General features: G+C 35.3%; 2 protein-coding genes across 2 annotated transcripts in view; one reads left to right on the top strand and one right to left on the bottom strand.

Moving 5' to 3' along the window:
* The window catches only part of LOC136038648 (uncharacterized), a 30,602-nt gene extending 15,360 nt beyond the window's left edge, over window positions 1-15,242 (top strand). Inside the window, exons 3-4 of the mRNA XM_065721898.1 lie at window positions 12,392-12,514; window positions 14,773-15,242. Of these exons, the coding sequence (XP_065577970.1) occupies window positions 12,392-12,514; window positions 14,773-15,171 (522 nt within the window). The 3' untranslated portion in view covers window positions 15,172-15,242. The remainder of the gene's footprint in view (window positions 1-12,391; window positions 12,515-14,772) is intronic.
* A 2,314-nt stretch (window positions 15,243-17,556) lies between these two features.
* On the bottom strand, window positions 17,557-19,602 carry LOC136038645 (integrator complex subunit 10-like; the record flags this gene model as incomplete). Its single annotated transcript, XM_065721893.1, is given in 1 exon segment — window positions 17,557-19,602. A coding segment is annotated over 1 exon segment (1,941 nt). The 3' UTR covers window positions 17,557-17,657.
* Between the last annotated feature and the right edge of the window lie 3,127 nt (window positions 19,603-22,729).

Here is a 22,729-nt window from a genome sequence, read left to right as displayed (position 1 = left end):
GCACATCAGGGGAGTGGGAATGAGGCATAGCATATATAAAAATACGTAAACTAACCATTACGGTATTTAATATATGCTATGTTTTACCCTCCCCCCCCCCTGATGTGAAAATATATAATAACTCCATAACGGCTAGTTTGCAGTAATTTTGCAAAAGAGAAAAGATGTTCAGAAAGTCAAAATGCAACTGTTAACAATAGTTTCATGACCCTAAACAATTGTTCCGGTAATTGGAACATTGACCGCAATAACTTGTACAAAATGGACATGATATCTATATCATTGGATCCCATTAGTCTCAGATCTAACCATTTCATTGAGCCAAAACTATCATATTGCTTAGACTCTTTCTTGGGGAAGGATCTAAACTTGCTTAAAACTTGGAAAATTATCCTCTTTTCAATCTAAAAAAGTATATATATCAAGTTTAAAAAAAATAATTTGGCAGATGTTCTCAACTAACATCTCAGCTATGAAATAATATCAAAATTGCAGTCTTTCGTATGTATATAATGGAACCACAGGAGAGCAGAAACGTAACAAACTAAAAATTACACAGAGAACGTAAACTTTAGAACTAGAAACTCGGCTGTTAAAAAAGTCATTATCGTCACGATCAGTTAATAAAATATCATGATTAAAGAATCAACAAACCACAAAAACCAGCATGATTAATTGACCACAAATGCTACAGAAGGTCAGCTAAAACCTCAGCCTGCAAAGTAAATTATTGGTTTTAAAACGTGGAGTTTCCTAAAATTTGGAAAGGTTCTAATTTTTGTTCCTTTTTCGTGAATTCTGAGCATTTGAGGTACCGTAATTTACAAGGAATACTAAATAATTTTTTAAGCTCTGCACCACTTTTATAAACTCTAAATTGGCAATACAACTCTGCAGTACTTGACAAACCTCTAGGGATCCTTTCCCAAAGGTTACCCTTCCTTAGTTCCTCCAGAGCCATCGGTGGCGCATAGGGCGTCGACAAAGCATCTCCATTCGTCTCGCATTGGTACTGCAGCGATGACGTCTTCCCATTCAGGTATTAGTGAGGTGCCGGCCGTCCTCAGATCTCGGTCATATGTTCGTCTCAATGTATTTTAACAAGGTTACCCTGATAAAAAGGCTCGCAGTGCGTAGGTACTCATTCGCCTATATATCATTCTAATCAATATACTTGCATCGTATGAAATGTTATAAAGGTACTTGTGTATTATTCAGAACACACTCAATAATTGAAGTTAGGTTCTTTCGTGAAACAAACTACGATGTCAGGTTAGGTTATAAAGTCATGTTGTGTCCATTGACGTACTGTTTTGTTGTGGGCAATAACCACTTATCCTGGAAAAACATAATTGCCTCTTTTTCAGTCTTTGGCAAATCCCAAATCTTCATTTCAAATCCCATGTTCAGACACTATCTTCTACCATTATCCGTAGCAAACTAAATTGAGTTATGTCTTTGTGGTTATGAAACCGGATTTTGTCAGCAAAATTCTTGAGTGTCTTCTGAATTGAATCAATTAAATAATGAAAAAGTACCAAATATTTAATTAAATGTACCTGCATCATAGTTTGTTTCACGAAAGAACCTAACTTCACTTATTAAGTGTGTTCCGAATAATATACAAGTATATTCACAATGTAACCTTTGCTCATTAAATTAGAATTTCCTTGTTGAAACTAATTGTATTTGAATGAATAAAGCAACAGAATGGCCAGTGAATCAGCAAAACCTGGAAGCCGTCATGATTAACAGATGCTTCTGAAAGTCGCCTTAAAAATTTACATTTAGGAAAGAACTGTTTCAGAAGGAAGATACAAAGAAAATAATGAAAAGCGAAAAAATTGCCAAATACACCAAGTCAAAAGACAACAATAAAAATATTATGCTTCGGACATTCCAAATGACAATTTTATTTCGCAAAAATGACCCAGTAGACCGAACTTGACACCTTGTCACTAATTCTACCATCAGTTTTGACGCCCTGGGCAACAAAGGTGCAGTCACTTAGTAAGAAAATTTTAGCACTTTTGAAAATTTTTGAATTGAAAATTCAAAATTTTTTGAATTTTTTCAAATTGGCACTTTTTGCCAATTTTAGCATTTTTTCAATTTGGCACTTTTTGAAGTGCCAAAAATTGAAATTTTTTGGTACTTTTGAACTCAGGAGGATTGCTGTTTTTTTCCTTTTTATTCTTCTCTCGTATTTTCTGTATCACTTGATTCATACAGTGCTGCAACAATCGAAATAGAAAAAAAAATAGAGCCAAATTCTACAAATTTTGAGGTCAGCTTTCACCGTTAATCCAGAGTCCGGCTAAATTTTAGAAGGAAGATTTTCAAACTCACCGTTATGGAGTTATTATATATTTGCACATTAGGAGGAGGGAGGGGGGGTAAAGCATAGCATATATTAAATACAGCAATGATTAGTTTACGTATTTAATATATGCTATGCTTTACCCCCATCCCCCTGATGTGCAAATATATAGCCCAAATTTGATTCTAAACTATTACAAATTCGCGATTTCAAATATCCGATCAACAAAAACGGAAATGATTGCTAATTTCATATGTGTAAATACAGGGTATTCGGGGGGTTAAACTTTACAGGATTTGGGGGGGGGGGGGGTAAACTTAAGGGCGGGGGTAGAGCAACGCCTCGCTCTTTATGCTAAAAATTGACTCTTTCTCTTAACTCTACTTTTTAAAACAGTAAGAAACTTCAGCGTAAAGAGCGGGGCGTTGAGGAGGAAAAGCCCCTATCATATATGGAATAATTTCTGTTCGTTTTAAGTTTTAATGTTGCTCCTTACTTTCATTTAAAAAAAACTTGTTTTTTTTAATTTACTTTCTGGACGTTTTTGAATTAATACATGTTTTGATCTTGGCTCTCCGCACGTAAATAATTAAAACGAAATTTGCATATTAATTAATTGCAATTAACCGGAAGATTTTGAGAAAAAAAGGGAGGAGGCCTAGTTGCCCTCCAATTTTTTGATTACTTAAAAAGGCAACTAGAACTTTTAATTTTTTACGAATGTTTTCATTGGTAAAAAATATGTGTAACTTACGAATTAACTTACGTAACGAACTTCTATATTTGTATGTTTCAATTGCGTATATGAGGGGGTTCAACCCTCGTCGATACCCCGCTCTTTACACTAAAGCATAAGTTCATTGGTAAAAAATATGTGTAACTTACGAATACACTTACGTAACGAACTTCTATATTTGTATGTTTCAATTGCGTATATGAGGGGGTTCAACCCTCGTCGATACCCCGCTCTTTACACTAAAGCATAAGTTTTGTCCTAGTTCCTCAAGAATAACCTCTGAATAAAAAGGCCGTAGAATAAATAGTTGAAATTACTAAAAATACTTTAGCGTAAAGAGTGAGGTATTACGAGGAGGTAAATCCCCCATATGCGTAATAATTTTTGTTCGTTTTATGTTTTAATGCTGCTCCTAACTTTCAGTTGAAAAAAAACTTTTCATATTTATGTTTTCATTGTTTCTTCAAATAATGCTAGAAAATTGTGCACCCACTTCATTGAAATTCTCTTCCCCCATGAGAAGTTCCTCCATTGAAATATCCTCCCACGTAACCCTCCACCCTCAACTCTTCCCCTAAACCAAAAATCCCCCTGAAAATGCCTGTAACCTTCCCAGTAACCATTACTATATGTAAACACTGGTCAAAGTTTGTATCTTGCAGCCCCTCCCACGGGGACTGCAGGGGAGTTAGTCATCCCTAAAGACATAGTTACTAGGTTTTTCGATTATGGTGAATAAAATGGCCATCTCAGAATTTTGATCCGGTGACTTTTGGGAAAAAATGAGCGTGGGAGGGGCCTAGGTGCCGTCCAATTTTTTGGCCACTTAAAAAGGGCACTAGAACTGTTAATTTTCCGTTAGAATGAGCCCTCTCGCGACATTCTAGGACCACTCAGTCGATACGATCACCCCTGATGAAAAAAACAAAAAAAAACAAATAACACGCATCCGGGATATGTCTTCTGGCAAAAAATGCGAAATTCCAATGCGAAATGCGATTCTTTTGATGTTGCTATTGATATCAAAATTCCATTTTTTAGATTTTCGGTTACTATTGAGCCGGGTCGCTCCTTGCTACAGTTCGTTACCAACTGTTCGATGCATAGTATTCTTTCCCAATAGTCTTTCAGCGGCAATAAAACCACTTACTGAATTTCAGTATGCAATTCTTATTGTCTCAAAACCTCCAGTAAGATCAGTTTTGAGTAAAGTGCTAGTTTTCCAAAATCCTAAAAATTTAGAGCAATATTACGAACCAGTTTATTTGAACCAATATTGCAGACATATGTTGCAAAAAGTGAGAAGCAATAATTGTTGTTCTTTTTAAGGTTCATATTTGATCTTTACTTCCAACTGAAAAAAATTATTTATTTTAGAATTTTTATCTTTTTTTGAAAGCTTAGATCTGGAAGAGATTTTAAGGATTTTTGATTAGTGATGGGAAATATAGCCCTCATAGTAGCCATAGTTTGGCTTTAAACGTCAAAATTCTTTAGAACATAAGATTCTTCCCTGTTTTAGGTAAATGGAAAACCCCTCAGTTCTTCTGTCCAGTAGAGTCTTATGCAATCACATTCATGAATAGTTATATTTCATATTCTTTTCCTTATCAACGCTTTAACTCTTTATAAGTCTTTTACGGGGGAAAAAGATATATATTATAGACTAAAATTCCCTTATTCTGCTTACTTAAACATCAATATTTGATATATGACGATCTTCCAATAGTAAAAAAGTGAAAAAAAATTCTTCCGGTTTGAATAGTTACTTAAAAAGTTTCAATTTCGTATCTGATAGAAGCAGTATGAAATATTGCACCACTTGAAAAAAATAAATATGGAATGAGGATTCTGAAGCCTACATTAATGAAAATATAGTGGGGGGGGGGATAATATATATTTCAAAATCTAGGAGGGTAATTTTGTTTTGTGTTTTTCTTCAATGAAAAACAAAAGAAAGCATTTTTCAGTCCAAATACCAAAAAAGATGTGTTTTAATTTTACCAGGGGGGAGAGGATTTTTTCGTGATAGATAGTATTTACATAAATAGCAGCTTTACAGAAGTAACCTACTCCTCCAAACTCTTTTTCATTATCTATTTAAACTATCATTGGGTTAATCCAAAGAGAAAGTTTTGAATCTATTTTGATATTTTTCTTTATTTCGTGGATTAGTTTCATTATTTTTCCTAAACCAGGGATTTAATAACCAATTAGAACAAGTAATGACCTTAATGTGCATGAATCTTAAAATCGTGATGCTGATTTTCCATATCTCAAACTATAACATCATCAATTCTAGACTTTCATTGTACTGAGTGCGTAAAAACCTTGATGGCGGAACAAACCAAAATTATAGCTTTTTTTAGAGCCCACTTCTTTCGTACTTTCGCCCGACCAAGGGTAAATCTTGCAGTTCAACCACGTTTCCTTTGAAGGAAGTCCCAAATTCCATGATTAGTTGAAAGGTTTTGGAAACAGTGTTTCATCAAATTTTCTTTTTTTAAAATCAATACTGTGATGATTCTGATGAAAAAATAACATAAAATATGCCGTTAGGTTTTTTGGACTCGAGCTCAATTTTGAAACCAAGATTAAGGTACTAAGTGCATCAAACTCTGAGGGCGGAACAGATTAAATTTTCCTGGGAGCCCCTTTTTATCAATACTTCCGCCTATACAAGGCTAAGTTTGCAATTTAGCCACATTTTCTTAGCAAGAAATTGCTGAACGATGGGGCTAGTTGAGAATTGCGCGGGATTCGTGCAAAAATAACTTAAATAAGCCTCTTGTATTTTCGAACAAAACTTTAAATTTAATTCGTAAAATTTTCTTCCGCATACCCATGGTAAAATATTACCGAAGACCTTTTCAAAAAACCTCAACTTTGCCGACATTTTCAAGAAGAGCTGAAATTATACGAAATTAAGTAAGGAAATGCTTGGGAAATTTCAATTTATGTTAAGTTGTAATTATTGAATTTTATTGAAATAAATGCATTAAGAAAACAGTATAATTAACGTGTAGTTGAAACGAAACAGGGTAGAGCTACTAAAGCTACGTATAATTCATGACGGTTTTATGGAAACCTACTGTATATTCGCTGATATCAAAATAGCCCAAGTATTTTATCTATTTCCCCAAAAATGATTTTTCGCTTTTTTGTGCTCTGTATCACCTATAACAGATCACCTTCTATTAAAATTCCCGCTGAATAGAAGGTGAAATCACCCTGGAACAAAATTCGAATTTCAGCGTAAAGAACAAGGTATTGACGAGGGGGCGAGCTCCCTCATATTATGTATATGAGGAAGTTCGCCACCTCGCTTTTTACGCTAAAGTTCGAATTTTGTAAAATAATGGCCTGTATAAGCAATTCATGTTTATGTTATTTTCCGGTCATTCTGAGCAGTTTAATTTTACCTAAAGCAGCTTCATATATATGATTTTTATGTGATAATAAGCCAAAGATATTGCATGTCTTCGGCTTGTGGGTGTTTTTAAACACACAAAAAAAAATTTTTTCCAACTGAAAGTAAGTAGCAACATTAAAACTTAAAACGAACATAAATTTTTAAGTATATCTTTTAAAGGTCTTTTCTTTCATTCATTTCAGTCACTTGAAAATTGCTCAACTTGAGACTTTCATTTTCACAAAAATAGTTTCGACCTCTTTGGCCGTTTATTTTACCAATAAAAACTAGTTCCGGAAATATCACTAATTTAAGTTACGTAGGAGAATCCTTCCATGGAGACATTTCTCACGGGGGAAGAAATTTTTCATAGAGAGGGAGCTGGATTTCACGACATTATTTAAAAACTGATCAATGATTAAAAACAAGTTTTTTCAACTGAAAGTAAGAAACAATATAAAACTCAAAACGAACAGAAAATATTACGTGTATGAGATGGGTTGCCTCTCCTCAGTAGCTCGCTCTTACGCTAAAGATTCTTTTTCAACTTTTTAAAAAATTTATTACTCTAATTAAATAGCCTTTGTGATTCAGGAGTAATTCTTAAACAACTGAAACAAAAATAAAACTTGGGTTATTATTAGATTAAAAAAGTAAAATCAATATGTAAATTCCGTTTTAATTATTCATGTAGGTGAGCCAAATTTAAAACCTACCTTAATTTAAAAACGTTCAGAAATTAAGTAAAAAGACATTTTTTTTTAGCTGAAAGCAAAGAGCGACATTAAAACCTCAAATGAACAGAAATTATTCAGTACATGAAAGGGGCTGTCCCCTCTTCAACGCCCCGTCCTTTACGCTAAAGTTTTTTATTGTTCATAAAGTAAAAATGTGAGAAGCAGGCAGATTTTAGCGTAAAGTGCAGGGCATTGAGAAGGGGACAGATCCTTTCATATACAGAATTTTTGTTCGTCTTAAGTTTTAATGTTGCTCCTTACTTTCAGTAATTTTTTTTTATTTAATTGTTGTTAAAGTTCATATACCAATAACTGTAAATTAATTGGTAGCTTTTCGCTTTTACAGTTTTCTGCTTGATAATTCAAACATGGGATTGTAAGTAAAATTTTGGACAATATTTTTTAAAATAATGTTTTAAATATTTTAAATATTTTTTTAAATACTTAATTATTTAGTCGTAATTTTTGATGAACAGTAGTTTTGTGGAATAAGTTCTTATTAATAATTTTACTACGTGACTGAAGCCATTAAGATCTCCACAGTAGTGTTCTCTCATGTTGAAATACATTGTATGCGTATGTTTAAATACATTTAAATATTTTATAAGAAAAGAGAATTATTACCATTTAAAATTTGCGCAAATAAAGCTCCTTTTAGTACTTGTCCCCCCACGCCCCCAAGATTTGCACGGCAAGGTCCATGATGCCGTTTCTTCCATGGTTTCCTGTTTATATTACCATGGAAAAAAGATTGTAGCACCACCCAAAGCAGCAATAATAAAGGTGTAGACCAAAAATATTCCCTGGAATCAAGAGGGATTAGATATCAATTTCTACCTCCCCATCCTTCCCCGAAGCCCTTTCTATATCCATATGAAGATTCAATGAGAGTTAGAACGACTGAACATTACAATACACTCTTTGAGACACCTTCCCCTCGCCACTCCTTCATATAGCTGATGTGTACTTACACATCACTTCATATAATTTTTAAGAAATATGAGGCAAGTCAGTTTAGTTAAATAAATCTTTAAAATAAATATAAGAAACGTTTGGTGCAATAAAAAGGGTGACATCTCCCTGTAGCACCCTTATCAAGACTTAGTCTAAATGAAGGGAGATGATGGGTCGACTCCTATCCCCTCTTCGACCATTTCCTTTATTTACCTGAAGGCTCATGGAGAATTAGATTGGGTATTGAAATGTGCAGTTTTAGACATCTGGCATCCCCCAGGCTACACAATGATCCACCATCCCTCCTTTATAGTACCTGATGTGCAATTACACACCACCAAAAATAATTTTATGAAAAATTGTCATGTATGGACTACGTGACTTTTCAATGACGAATGCGCCATCATGTGGCATTACTTCCTTTGCAACTTGAAGCTCAATATGTAATTTTTTATACTTTTAAATCGATTGATATTCTCAGAATTTTCAATTGGTATCAGTTCTCTTTGGACTAAATCGTGCTGCTTTAGGAGTTTTCAAAAATCAGGAAACTTTTCTCAGGCGCGTACCTTTTAATGGGTGGCTGATCGACATTTTGAGGTATCTATTCCGTACTTTCTCTTTAGTTGCAAAATTTTGTGTGTTGGAGAATTTTCCATTGTGGAGAATTTTCCGAGAGGGAGGGGGGTCCGTAGAGGAAAATGCCAGCTCCCGTAATGGTTCTTCGTAATCTTCGTAAGGTGCTGTTGAAATCACTAGAAAGGAAAAGGATCGAAATGTTTTGAGTACCCTACTTCCTTAAATATATTGAATTCATGAGGAGTGTAGACATAGCGGATAAGCTCAAATCATTCTAAAAAATAGGCTGCGAATGAAAAGTGATGGCAGAGGCTTTTCTGGCACTTCTTTGTGAATTGTGAGTTCTTAAATCTTGTTCAAGTTTTCTGACTCAGAGAAGCTTGAGAAACGGAGTTGATAGGCTACAGTTCCACTGTCGAGTAATCAGTTGTCTGGTCGCCAACGACACTGCAAAGAACTGAAGAGGTCGTATATGTTGTTGTTGTGAAGTGTTTGTGATTGAGCACTGGTCCTTTTCCTAAGCCAAACCCTATTCCATTTGATTCTTTTCCAGCGTAAATCTGGAAATTATAGGTGCATCCATGGTTATTGCTCATACCCAGATTCTTTACCCTCTCTTGATAGATTTTATTGGCATTACTGCTTAAATATAATTCTTTCTAGAATTTCACCATGCTTTCTTTGATTAAATAAAAAAAATTTTTTTTTTTTTTAACTGAAAATAAGGAGCGACATTAAAACTTAAAACGAACAGAAATTACTTCGTATATGAAAGAGGCTGCTTCCTCATCAACGCCCCGCTCTTTACGCTAAAGTTTGACTCTGTCTCTCAATTCTTCTTTTTAAAACAGTAAAAAACTTAGCGTAAAGAGCGGGGCGTTGATGAGGAAGCAGCCTCTTTCATATACGAAGTAATTTCTGTTCGTTTTAAGTTTTAATGTCGCTCCTTACTTTCAGTTAAAAAAAACTTGTTTTTTTTTTATTTAATTTCTGAACGTTTTTGAATCAATGCATGTTTTGATTTTGGCTCTCCGCAGAGGAATAATTAAAACGAAATTTGCATTTTTTTTTTTTGGCTAAATGGCTTTCTCATAATTTTGATCGAATGATTTTGAGAAAAAAGAGCGGGGGAGGAAGCCTAGTTGCCCTCCGATTTTTTGGTTAATCAAAAAGGCAACTAGAACTTTTAATTTTTTACGAATATTTTTATTAGTAAAAGATTTACGTAACTTATAAATTAGCTTACGTAAAGAACTTTTGTATTCTCATATTTTTATTACATATATGAGGGGGTTCGCTCCCTTGTCAGATCCTCGCTCTTTACACTAAAGCTTAAATTTTGTCCCAATTCATTAAGAATGACCCCAGAATCACAAAAGCCGTAGAATAAATAGTTGAAATTACTAAAAATACTTTAACGTAAAGAGCGAGGTATTAGAAGGAGGTGAGCTCCTCAAATGGGTAATAATTTCTGTTTGTTTTAAGTTTTAATGCTGTTCCTTACTTCAAGCTGAAAGAACTTTTTCATATTTATTTTTTCATTGTGTTTTTAAATAATGCTAGTAAATCCTGCGCTCCCTTCACGAAGATTTTCTTCCCCCATGACAAATTATCGATAGAAAGTTCCCCCAGCATATCCCCCTCTTCTCAACCCCTCCCCCAACCAAAAAAAATCCTCCTGAAAACGCCTGTACACTTCCCAATAACCATTACTATATGTAAGCATTGGTCAAAGTTTGTAACTTGTTGCCCCTCCCATGGGGACTGTGGGGGAGTAAGTCGTCCCCAAAGACATAGTTATAAGGTTTTTCGACTACGCTGAATAAAATGGCTATATCAGAATTTTGATCCGTTGACTTTGGTAAAATAATTGGCGTGGGAGGGGGCCAAGGTGCCCTCCAATTTTTTTGGTCACTTAAAAAGGGCACTAGAACTTTTCATTTCCGTTAGAATGAGCCCTCTTGCAACATTCTAGGAGAACTGGGTCGATACGATCACCCCTGGGAAAAAAAAACAAAAAAAACAACAAAAAAACAAATAAATACGCATCCGTGATCTGCCTTCTGGCAAAAAATACAAAATTCCACATTTTTGTAGATAGGAGCTTGAAACTTCTACAGTAGGGTTCTCTGATACGCTGAATCTGATGGTGTGATTTTCGTTAAGATTCTATGACTTCTAGGGGGCGTTTCCCCCTATTTTCTAAAATAACGCAAATTTTCTCAGGCTCGTAACTTTTGATGGGTAAGACTAAACTTGATGAAACTTATATATTTAAAATCAGCATTAAAATGCGATTCTTTTGATGTGGGTATTGGTATCAAAATTCCATTTTTTAGAGTTTTGGTTACTATTGAGCCGGGTCGCTCCTTACTACAGTTCGTTACCACGAACTGTTTGATAGCTTCTTAGCTTACGCGGCCATAGCATTGCTTGAAATTTGACGGTTCATAGGTTGTCTTAGCTTGTAGAGCTTATGCCCTGGATCTCCTATCTTCTTGAGTTGCGAATTATCGTTGATGTAGATACGGCCCAACTGAAATAAAGTAAATTAACTAGACATGGAATATAATTATCCCTACGTTCTGAATGGTTTAATCAGAAGTTGGAGCTTAATGGCTGCATTCACACACAATGGTAGAGTCGTAGCTAGGAAAGCTTTCATCTCTTGAAGATCAGCGACAATGAAAGCTATTTAGTTTCTTGCCTGTTTCTGGGAGGATTTTGAGCAACACGTCGTTCCAGTACATCGTTATCAGACAACAGAAGAAAGAAATCAAATGGTATCTTTGCTTTCCATGGGAAAAAAGACCAATGTCCTTTTGTTAAAAGGATCAGTGTCTTCTTACTTTTAAAGCATGTCCTTTGAAATCTTGATTGGGGGCGATTCCTCAAATATTATAAGTAGTTGCGTTGAGTCAAAGTATTCTCTTCGTCCGTTCCATTCTGAAGACAAAAATTTTATTAGGCAATGTATTGCATGATTCTTATCCTTTTTTGCGCGTTTGTTATAGTTGTTTTGCTGACGAAGGACCTTTATTTTAAATTCTGAATCAAGGACTGACAAAAAATAAGACAAATTATCAAATATAATCCATAGAAATGAAATAAAAAATTCTGCTAAGACAACAAGAATTCTACCACAATAAAAATTGCCAAAACTGTTTTAGTTTGAAACAAATTTCTAACAAGAATTTTAATATTATTTATGCCTATGTTTTTTACCCCAACCTTTCCAAAGTTAGAAAATTTAAATAAAAAAAAGGTTTTGTAGAGAAACCCAATCGTCAGAATGAGTTACGAAACACCACCAATATTCTTCCGACATTTAGTCACCTATTCGTCTTTTAATTAAGAAGCTTTTACTTATTTAAAACCAAATTTTGCCAGATGGTAAACCACATTTTCTGATCCGAACCGAATAATCGCCTTCACAAAAATGTATTTTTGCTTAGTCGATAGGAAAACTGGCTGCTGAAGAGAAACTCGCTTCCTGACAGAGCCCCCATGTTCACATATAATCGAACGATAAGTCTCAAGATGGAGGCAAGGACTTCTAATAAACCATACCACTGTACCGCCATTTTTCTCAAATAAGACACCTTGTTGAACAAACAATGGGTATCTTTTTATAATCTAGGTTAGTTTTACAGGAATACAATACTTCACTAACTTGGGGTGATCAAGGAAATGGAACATGGAATCTACCTCCACTGTTAGATGGCCCTTTAGATCTTGCCCCAACTCAACTAGAAGAAATCGACGATTCTAACATGGTGAGTAGCCATGATAAGATACATTTTTATAAACAACTGTAAAAATGTAACAACATCGACGATGTGATATCCTCTATTTAGCAACAAGAGCACGAAATGTAATAAAAACAACCAAATTTGCCTTAAATGCTTGCTTAATGTTCATAAGAAATGAAACATTAAGTTTCTAAAAAACTGCAACTATGTTAATTATAAATATTACGTTTGAAACATAAAAGCAATATCTATCACGGGCCATCTAAAAATATTAACAAAAATAAAACTTAAATTAATTCTCCTGTTAAAACTGGAAGCTCCAATGAAGTTGTACCGCAAAGGTTTTTGAAGTTTAAAGGTATAGATAACCATTGAAAATTTTTATTCTTTTCTTATGTATTACATTTGAGGGATTGGATTTGGTGCTTTGTTTTGATTTACTCAATTTTTCAATGCGCTCTCTCCAATCTCCCTAACTGAACTTTACCTATATTTTATCAAAACAGATTATATTTTGAATAATTTGCTTCTTTATTTTTATGTAGCTGTAACATAAAAAAATCTATAGACAATCAGAAATAACCCTAATTTCAAAAAAATTTTCGACATTAATATATCTGTTACATTTTATTTTGTTTTACTAGTCTAATATGGCCGTAACTTTTATCAATGTTTTCTTTTTTTTAATCCATCCCTTTCGAAAGCATGGATAATCAATCCACAGGTAATCTCAGTAGTTTTTCATCCTATATCTCTTGAAATCAATTTAGTTTTAACATTTTAATATAACACAGTTTTTTCCGCCAGTATTTTTTCCTACTTTGTTCATCTAATTCAAGTATGTATAAAATCTATTGGCAAATAAAACTTTCAATATAAACAATCTGATTAGTTTTCAGTAAAGCGAAAATGAAAATACCGGCTTTAGAAGGATTTGAGTGGGTGGCATCATCACAATTATTTTGTGGGAACTTGCGTTGGTTTTAAAATCTAATATCGTTCATTTTCTGTTTCAACACTCTATTTTCTGTCGTTTATTCGGATAAAGAGCCGAAATCAATTCTGAATAGTTTGGCCGCACGAGGTAAATATGTTTATAATGAGCGAGATAGGTCGATTATCAAGCTACCACATCGCCTTAATAAAAAAAGTCATATTCCACTATCAATAACTATAATAATTCACCCTTTGAGTCCAGAGCATTTCTCTGAACTGAAGAATTTTGGAGACGGGAGGAATTTTTCCCTTTATATATTTTGAAAAATACCTTTTAGGGGAGTATTTTCATTGAAAAACGCCTTTTTCGGTGTTTTTTATTGGAGAAACATCAAATTTGAATCACTATTACGTTTTGGAAAATATATTTTGCCCGCTCCCCCTAAATAACGTAAATTGACGGTACTGAGCATTCGATACACCATAAAAAACTATAACGATAAATTTAAAATAGGAAAATAACGGTAAATTTAATTTAGGGTACGTTCCAGAAGTTTACAAATTCAATCTCTAATATATCATAATAAGGAAGAAAGAGAAGCATTTCAGATCTTTTAGTAGGTAAAAATAAACAAATTTGAGCATTATCTGATATTTTGGAACGCAAAATAACAAACTATTAATTATTGTAAATGATAATTATCTATTGGAACGCAGCCTTATTCTAAAGAGTCTTCAAAACGAATAACAGACCTCAGACGGCGTTCGCAAAGTTCGTAAAGTTGCTTTGGTAAAATTCCATAAACTTTCACGTGAGCAAGCATTAAAGTTCAACTTTAGTTAAGTTTTTTCGTAAAGTTCATGAAGTTGACCAATAGGGAAAGAGTTCCAGAGCAAAACATTTAAACAGATTTGGAAATGTGGAATCAGGAAACTGAAGACATGCTGATCTCTCTAATCCGAGAAAAGCCTGTCATATACCAGTCTTCTCAAGGAAAACACAAAGACAGGATCTGCATTGAAAACATATTCAAAGAAATCAGCACTCTTATGTACCATCAGTTTGGTGATCAGGGAATCTTGATATGCTTGATCCTGAAAACAGAATATGTAACAAGCCCTTGCGCCTTATCAAACTATACTCTCATCCCAATCTCCTTATTTCTTCAAGACCTTTTCTCCGAAATATGAAATGCTTAAGAAATTTGAATAGTTTGCTGCCCAAAACACACGTAAAGTCCAAGGCTCATATGAGCTGTGAAAACTTTACGGAAGCAAATTTTGCGAACGACTTTGCAATTATACGAACGTCGTCTGAGCCGTCCATAGCAGTTCTTATTTTTTAGGTTACAATGGTAATAAATGGACACACATTCATCTTTTCCTCTGAAACATACGGCACCATCAATGACCCAATGGAGCTGTTTCAAATTTTTACAGAAAGCTTAGACCACAATGATGACAACAACACAGTTGAAATAATTCGAGAAACAGTACAACACTATCATAATACTGATAATCAAAAAATAGATTCAGTCGAAGATAATACATTATATGCAGATTCATTGACTAGTGAGGAGAAAGAAACAGTAATTGACAATGACAAATTTACATTTGACGGACTACCTGTCGGCTCCTTTAGGTTGCGGCGAAAGCCACTGAAGATAGAGATGCCACCAATACCAATGATGCCAGAATTTTTGATGGAAGAGATACGAAAGGAAAGACAAGTTCAACTTAGGTGACTATAGATCAAATGCTTTAAATTATGATATTTATTAGAGTTACTTTTATAAATAAAAGTTTGCACTGTCTATTCATTTATACTTTATAGTAATCTTTAATCAGGCACATACACGAAAAAGAAGAAACAGATGAATCATATGAAGTATAGGAAATTGGAAAGGTTGTAAGCTCTTGATATTCTGAAAGGAGAGCTCAAGCCTAAATCCCGCCCCCCCCCCCCAACACAGCACACGTGCCTGCGTCCAACATGGAGTGGCTCGATGTTAGTAAAAATCAAAGCATCGCTAATGCTCAGTTCAAAATTAGGAAAATGAGCCACTCAGAAGCAAAAATGATCAATCATCTTTGACATTTTTAAGTTTAACATCAAAGAACTTTTAGCATGTGTCTCCAGATGTCCTTTAAAAGAGAGACCAGCGGCAAAAACCAGGAGTCAGTGGACCCAAAAAAGGGACCAGGAGTCAGTTTTGACTTATTTGTGTAGCAGACTTGAAATGTCAACACCATTAAACTTAAATATATACGGTATTAAAGAATCCTGAACATTTTTTCACCCCATGATTGGTATGTTAAAATTAGAACTAGAAATAAATGCATCTTCTTTTTTGAATTTTCTCCATTATTTATTTTAAGGGATTAATTAAGTTTACTTTTGAAACATCAGGGAGGCACACTCGTGCCTCTTTAAAGAGGCGAACCACGACAATGTTAAGCGATCTTCGGTTCCAGTGGTCGCAGAGAATTGGGGAGGGATGCATTTCGTAGCCCGGGCTCCAACTAAGAAACCTGCCAAATTTCATCCCCCTCCGACTTTTCCTTCATGGGAAAAATCTGGCCGAAAGTTTCGACCCACCAACCCCACCCCCGCTTTAACGTTGTCCGATCGGGCTGAAATTCACAAGTTAAGGTCCCCTAGGGCCCAGGAGCTTATCCGCGAAATTTCAGCTCGATCCGATAACTCCTTCCCTGTTTTCCAGAAACCACGCATAGCCACTTAATGTTCATATTCTTTTTTTCCGCCACGCCTACAGGTCACAGCCGACATCGGATCTGAGTGTACGAAGACTCATTCGACGCGGAATTCTCCGAGTAATTGCCCTGGAAAGTTTCGTCGGAAGATCTTAACCCCCCGATTTTCTAGCTTAGAAAAACCCATTTCCCCATAAGAGCCCATGTTAATTTTTGAAATTCTTAAAAGTTATATTTATACACATGCAGGTATTTCGACTTACATGCCCGGTTAGCTCAGTCGGTAGAGCGTGGGACTTTTAATCCTAAGGTCAAGGGTTCAAGTCCCTTATCGGGCGGTTTTTTTTCACAAAATATGAAAAAAACTTCGTTTTCTTAAAGAGTTAGAGGCTGTGTCCCAAAGTCGAACCTTAGAACGTACAGGGATTAGGACAGGCATTCCTAATTCCTGTACGAGGAGTACAGGAATTATTAAATTACATTCACCATGGATTGTAGAAAAACGTACGGAAATAATATGAAAAAAACTTCGTTTTCTAAAAGAGTTAAAAAGGCTGCGTCCCAAAGTCGAACCTTAAAACGTACAGGAATTAGGAGAGGCAGTTGGGGGGCTGCCACCCCCCAAACCCCCCGCTTTTAAAGACTCTTTTGTACAGATTTTTTGTTTTGTTAATTAAAAGAGGGCCTTTCCGAAGCCAAGAGCGGGGGGTTAGGGGGCGGCAGTCCCCCACAACAAAAAACCTGTACAAAAGAGTCTTTAAAAGCGTGGGGTTTGGGGGGCGGCAGCCCCCCAACTGCCTCTCCTAATTCCTGTACGTTTTAAGGTTCGACTTTGGGACGCAGCCTCTTTAACTCTTTAAGAAAACGAAGTTTTTTTCATATTATTAATATAAAAAAGGATACCTCTTGCTGTGGAGAGTAAAATTAACTGAATATCATATACGAAATGATAAGCTGGAGAATAACTCACATAGACCTATTTTTCATAAATACTTTACAAACTGAACATCGGTCCGACTTTGTCTATGTACCAAGTCACTGAATGTTTTCAAAGTGAAAGGAAGTTGTAACTCTAGTCTGCTATTATTACAACCTATTATTATGCTATTATTATTAAAAAGGGGCGAATGAAAAGGTGCTAAGTATATATTCTAATTTTTTTGCAACATTTTCATTACTTCCAATTAAAAACGTTTATTTTAAGATTAGTTTATGTTTTATTTTTTTATTCTTTTCTTTTTCTTAAAATTTCCCTCTTTCTGTTTTTTGTTGAAAAGGGATTCTAGACGCAAAATGCAACCTTATTACATTTCGAAGATTCACTTAATTTACTGGACTGATATTTATTCGTTTTTCGCCTTCTTCCTTAAAGATGAAATGATCTAAAGTCCCGAGTCAAATTGGGAACAAGAAGCTAAAAAGATAATGCTTATATTCGAAAGAAAATCTTAAATTACAAGAATACAATAAAAATACAAATATGCTAGGCATTTTTTAAAGAAAAGACGCCATCCAATTATTTCAATGTCTGAATAATTGTTTCTTTTTCATCTTGTAAGAAACTCGTTAACAATTTATATAATGGTCTCCCACATTGTGCAACAAGAGAAAACATTGCCTGTTTAAAATCCTCTTTTGATTCTTTACTTCCACCTCTAGTGGAAACTTTTGCTTGAGATGAGACATTGGGGAAGATATCAAGAAGAAGATTTCCCCCATGGTCACTCGCCATAAGCATAAACTCTTCAAGAACATCAATATTAATAAAATATTTTGGCAATAGAGGATATTTGAAAGTACCCTTGCTTCTTATTCTATCAACGATGACCTCAGCAAGGTCTGAATTTCTTGGCCAGTCAAACTGAAGAAGGATAAGAGAGATTCCTAGCACTGTATCTGAGCAGCTGGATAACCCTATATCACAATAAGTAGATAGTATCATATGCACAACAAATCTCAAGATTTCTGTAGAAGTTGTGTTCATAAAAGTCAAAACACGCTGGGAGTAGCCATCGGTGGTCATACTAAGTTCAAAATAATCTAGAGGTGTTTGGTCAGTTGGTGGAAGAAGAGGAATAAGTTGCAGCACATTGGTTATAGCCTCAGTTTTTTTCCCCGATATATAAAGAACACTGGCAAGCTTCAAATTTAGGCACATCTTATTATTTCCTGTTGCTACAGCAAGAAGATGATTCAGGCTTACAGCTGCTTCATCATATAACGATCGATATAATAAGACATCTACCATAAATGTTTGAAACCAGGGCCATGAGGTAATTCGCAGACTTTCATATAGCCCTGCGAACTGGTGCCGCAACTCATCAAAGTTGTGCAATAGCTCCCAACAACTTATTGCTGCAGCAAAATTTTCAGTAACTCGCCTACTGAGGTTTTTCAATTTAGGTGTAGTTAGCAGTATTGGATTACCTGGACTTTCCCTCTTTGCTGCTGAGTTTAAATCCGGAACTACAAAAAGATTATGAACTAGCAGCACTTGTGGCATTTCAGACCACAGATCTCTTTTCTTTGTCGGTCCAACTAAATCAAGGTACTCAAATAATGATTTGAATAACGTGAAAACGGTATAATAATACAATTCAACAAACCTATTTTCTTTCTTGTCAGTAGTTGTGACAGTTCCAGGATTACAAACAGACCAAAGTATCTGGCACAACTGTGCTTTATTTTCAATGTTAAAAGCTTCTGTACCAAGCTTCCAGCCAACTTTGGCACTAACTAATGACAATAACCAAGTCAATTTTTGCATAGGATTCTCCAATTTTGATTCTGTTTCGGAAAGTTCTTTGATTACTAAGTCATTTTTTGCTAGGTAAGATACATAAAATTCAATCGCTTTTTGAAGAAGTGTTAAAAGCAGAGTTTGTGGTATCTCAGCACCTTTCACTTTAAGTATTAAAGGAAGCAAGTCGTGGATTAGTATCTTCCTATAGGCGTTACAGGGAGATACATGTGCATTCAATTCAGACTTAGTTAGTCGTTCTACAGCTTTTTGCCACAATCCACTAACTGTTTGAGGGAATTTTTCAAAAAGAATTATTGTTAGTTTACCCTGAGTGACTGGGTTTTCAATTGTTTGAATAAGCTGTAGTAGAATTTGCTGTTGAACATCAGCGTGCAAGTGTGAAATTAATTCAGCATGAAATTTTGAAGTCGAGGTATTCAAATGGTTATCAAGATCGCAGAAAACAACTTTCGTTTCATTCCAGAATTGTGGCTCGTTTGGAAATTCCATATATATTCTTGACAAAATTTTCGCACTTTCTTTGGCATTCTTTGATGTTTTCTCGGCCCAGTATGCCTCGTGTAAAAGGGAAAAATTCCTAGGGATGAGAGATTTGGCAGTTAAAGCCCATGCTCGAGCCTCAGCATCGTTTATTGACAGTCCAGGTTTTGACTTTTCAATGAGGTAATGCTCGTCATCTTCTGCCTTCAACATTTTCCTGAGAAAGAGAAAAATTGAGAAAAAGATATAAAACGCAACATCGTATGTGATGGCTAGGATAATAAAATAACGTTAAGACTTAAGAGTCATTTTAAGACCAACTATGTTCCAAATGTGTTAATTCAGTGCCCAGCTGATTCTTCTCTCCCCTGGAAAATACCCCCCCCCCCCCCCCCCCCTAGGAAAATTCCCACACATTTCAAATTGAACAGCCAGAGGAAAAGTAATACAAATAAAAAGAGTAAAGAAAAGAAGGAATTTCGGATAATTTCACGAATATTCCAAAACAAAGGTAGAATATATGGTTCAGAATATCCTGTTGCATTTATTTTTATATTCTTATCTTTCTTAATTTCCTTCCGACAATTTTCTCTTATTTCTTCTGACGTATAGGCTACCCAGTGGACGCATTCTCGATTACAAGATGTGAACTGGTAGCATTTACTACAGATGTCGATGCCTTACAAGCCAGACATCTTTACAGAAAAGGATTTTCTAACCTCTGCTGTAACCGACAGACCTACAACTGATGATTTGGATCCAGTTGAACCTGGAAACAACCCGGCCGAAACTCCAAGTACAAGTGGGCCTGAACAATCCTCTAAGCCCATTTCAGTTCCTATGATGCCAGAACAAGTTCGGCCATACTCTAAAGCCAAGCTGCGTGTACTGAGTGGCGGAGGCAGGAAGAAAGGCTCTACAAAGATTCTTACTGATACTCCTGTGAAAAGACAGATTGAAGAACAAGAAGCCGAAAGAAAAGATAAGAAAGCATGGTGTGGCAGGGCTAGAGGAAAAGTTGGAAATGTTGGAAGAGCTGGAAAAGCAATAAAAGACCAGACAACAAAAAACTATTTGTGGATTCAGAAGGAAGCGATGATGAAAAATTCATTCTTGATGATGATAGTGATGACTGGATGAAAATAGGTGAATCGGAAGATGGAAGTGAGAAAGAGAAAGGTATCTTTGACAGTGTCTCTGCAGGAGATTTTATTAAAGGTGTTTCCAAAGGAGAGTATTTTTTTGGGTCTGTTCAAGAGAAAGACGAGAACAGTGTCAGAGTAAGTGTCATGTGCATGGCAGGTCTAAGAAAGTAGAAGTTATACTTCGTGTTTGCTGACTGGTAGTCTAGTCTTGTGCCTAAGATTCTTTTAATTTTAAAGTCAAATTTTTAATGTAGTTTTTATGCAATGAATATTCGAAGTTTTCTACCAATACATGAATCTTTTTACTATGTCCCAGAGTATGCCACTTTGTGTCCCAAGATATACCACCCCCGGTATTTAGTGGGACAAATGGTATAAGCAGGGACGCCCCCCTTTTTTTCTTCTAGCTATACAAGAAAAATCTGGAAAAACCACTGTTTATGCAGCAGTTCCGGGGCTTTCATTTAAGCCATAAACTAATTTTCTACTCCAATGTTAACCATGCATCTTGGAGGTTTTTTATTATCCGTCTCTGTGTATAACACTTTCTCCTATGCGTCAGTCGAACTATACAGAACTAAAAAAATCAAAAAAAATCATAGTCTCGTGAATGTCGAGATAGCGAGAGTCAACTGTACGTCTTTAAAAATTTGGTTACTATGGAGTAGAGCTTGTTCTTTAAGAAGTTGCGTCTTAGAACGCAACCAAGATGGTTTTTTCAAATATTTATCAGAAAATAGATGACCTTGTTGCCCCCTCTAATTAATTATAAATAAACAATAATCTAACTATCACACACATATTCAATACAGTTTTCAAGATGTGTTTTCCAAGGAGAGATACCCTTGATATTACCACAAAATACCGGTCAAAATAATCTGCTTTGAAATCGAAGAACAATTATCATAAAATTGGCCAAACAGCGACCTGGCGTAAATATGCAAAGAAATGCTCGCTAACTTCCTTTGGAAGAAGACTATGAAGTCGACAACCCATTCTGATCAGAATGATTGAACCCTATATTAGAAAATGATAGTTTTATGGAATTTAAATAGTAATCTTGCTGCCAAAATCGCCATCGTAAAATTGCATCATATGTGATCCACTGTTTACTGGCAAAAAAGCCTAAAAAACAAGGACGCCTCTTTGATAGACAGGCTACAATGATATGTAGATACTGACTATCTTCTTGCAATTAAAGTGAGTCACACTGTCATTGTTACTGTCACAGCTGTGGATCTACTATAGAGACTGAAAGTTTTTAAACCAGGTTTTTTCTAGCATGCAAAAAGCTAAGTAAATTTGTATGTAAATTCAGAGCCTTGAATCTTGGCTGAGTTTTGCTGTGGAGTTTAACTGTGACATGACAAAAAGGGACAGTCAACATGCAGCTCTGCTTCTCAGCCTTATTTCAAATGTAGTGCTCTTGTACCTAAGTCTGCTTATTTTACAAATACAAGACCCATGGGATCACTGCCTAACTTTGAGCACATTTTGTTTACAGTAGTACTGTCAGAGGTGCAGTAAGCATAAACTTGCTAAGTGATTTTGCCATTGTCTTTTAGTGCTTAGACTTACATGGGTAAATCCAGGATACGACTAGCATACTATAGTATATAGAAATAAGGTTGATATACTCAATTACCAGCATTTTGCTGATAATCATCACATGAAGATAAAAATCCAACTTGAGCTGCTCCAGAATTCAGTTCGTTTCAACTGATGAAACTCACCTCCAGTATGTATATGTTATTATTTCCCATGTCTTATTGGAAAAATGATATTCTGACCAATTTACTAATTTATGACAGTAAGATAACCTAGAAATCGAAGTTCTATCAGCACTTGATGTGTCTCTTTCCAAATATAAATTTAAACAAAAGCATGCTGGTATGATCAAGAACTTTGAAAACACCCTTTAAACACTCAATTCAAATTAAACTGCAACTCTCTAAGATATTGCAGTTTCTTACTAGTTCAAGTGGTGTCAAATGGGGTGGGGTGGGGATCTGTGCTCTCTGGATTGTTAGCCCCCCTTAGAATTTTTAAATACCTTTTTTGAGTGTTTTCATTGGAAAATGCCGTTTTCTGGTAATTCCATTGAAAAAAATAAAGGATGCAGGTGTCTATTAAAAAATCAAAATCCTCTCCTAAACTTTAGCGAATCCATGTCACTGGCCTAGAGCTAGTGCAGTTCTG

Source organism: Artemia franciscana, chromosome 18 (assembly GCF_032884065.1).
Source record: "Artemia franciscana chromosome 18, ASM3288406v1, whole genome shotgun sequence".
Lineage (NCBI taxonomy): Eukaryota > Metazoa > Arthropoda > Branchiopoda > Anostraca > Artemiidae > Artemia > Artemia franciscana.
Note: the sequence above shows the minus strand (reverse complement) of the source record. Positions and strands in the feature narration are given on the sequence as shown.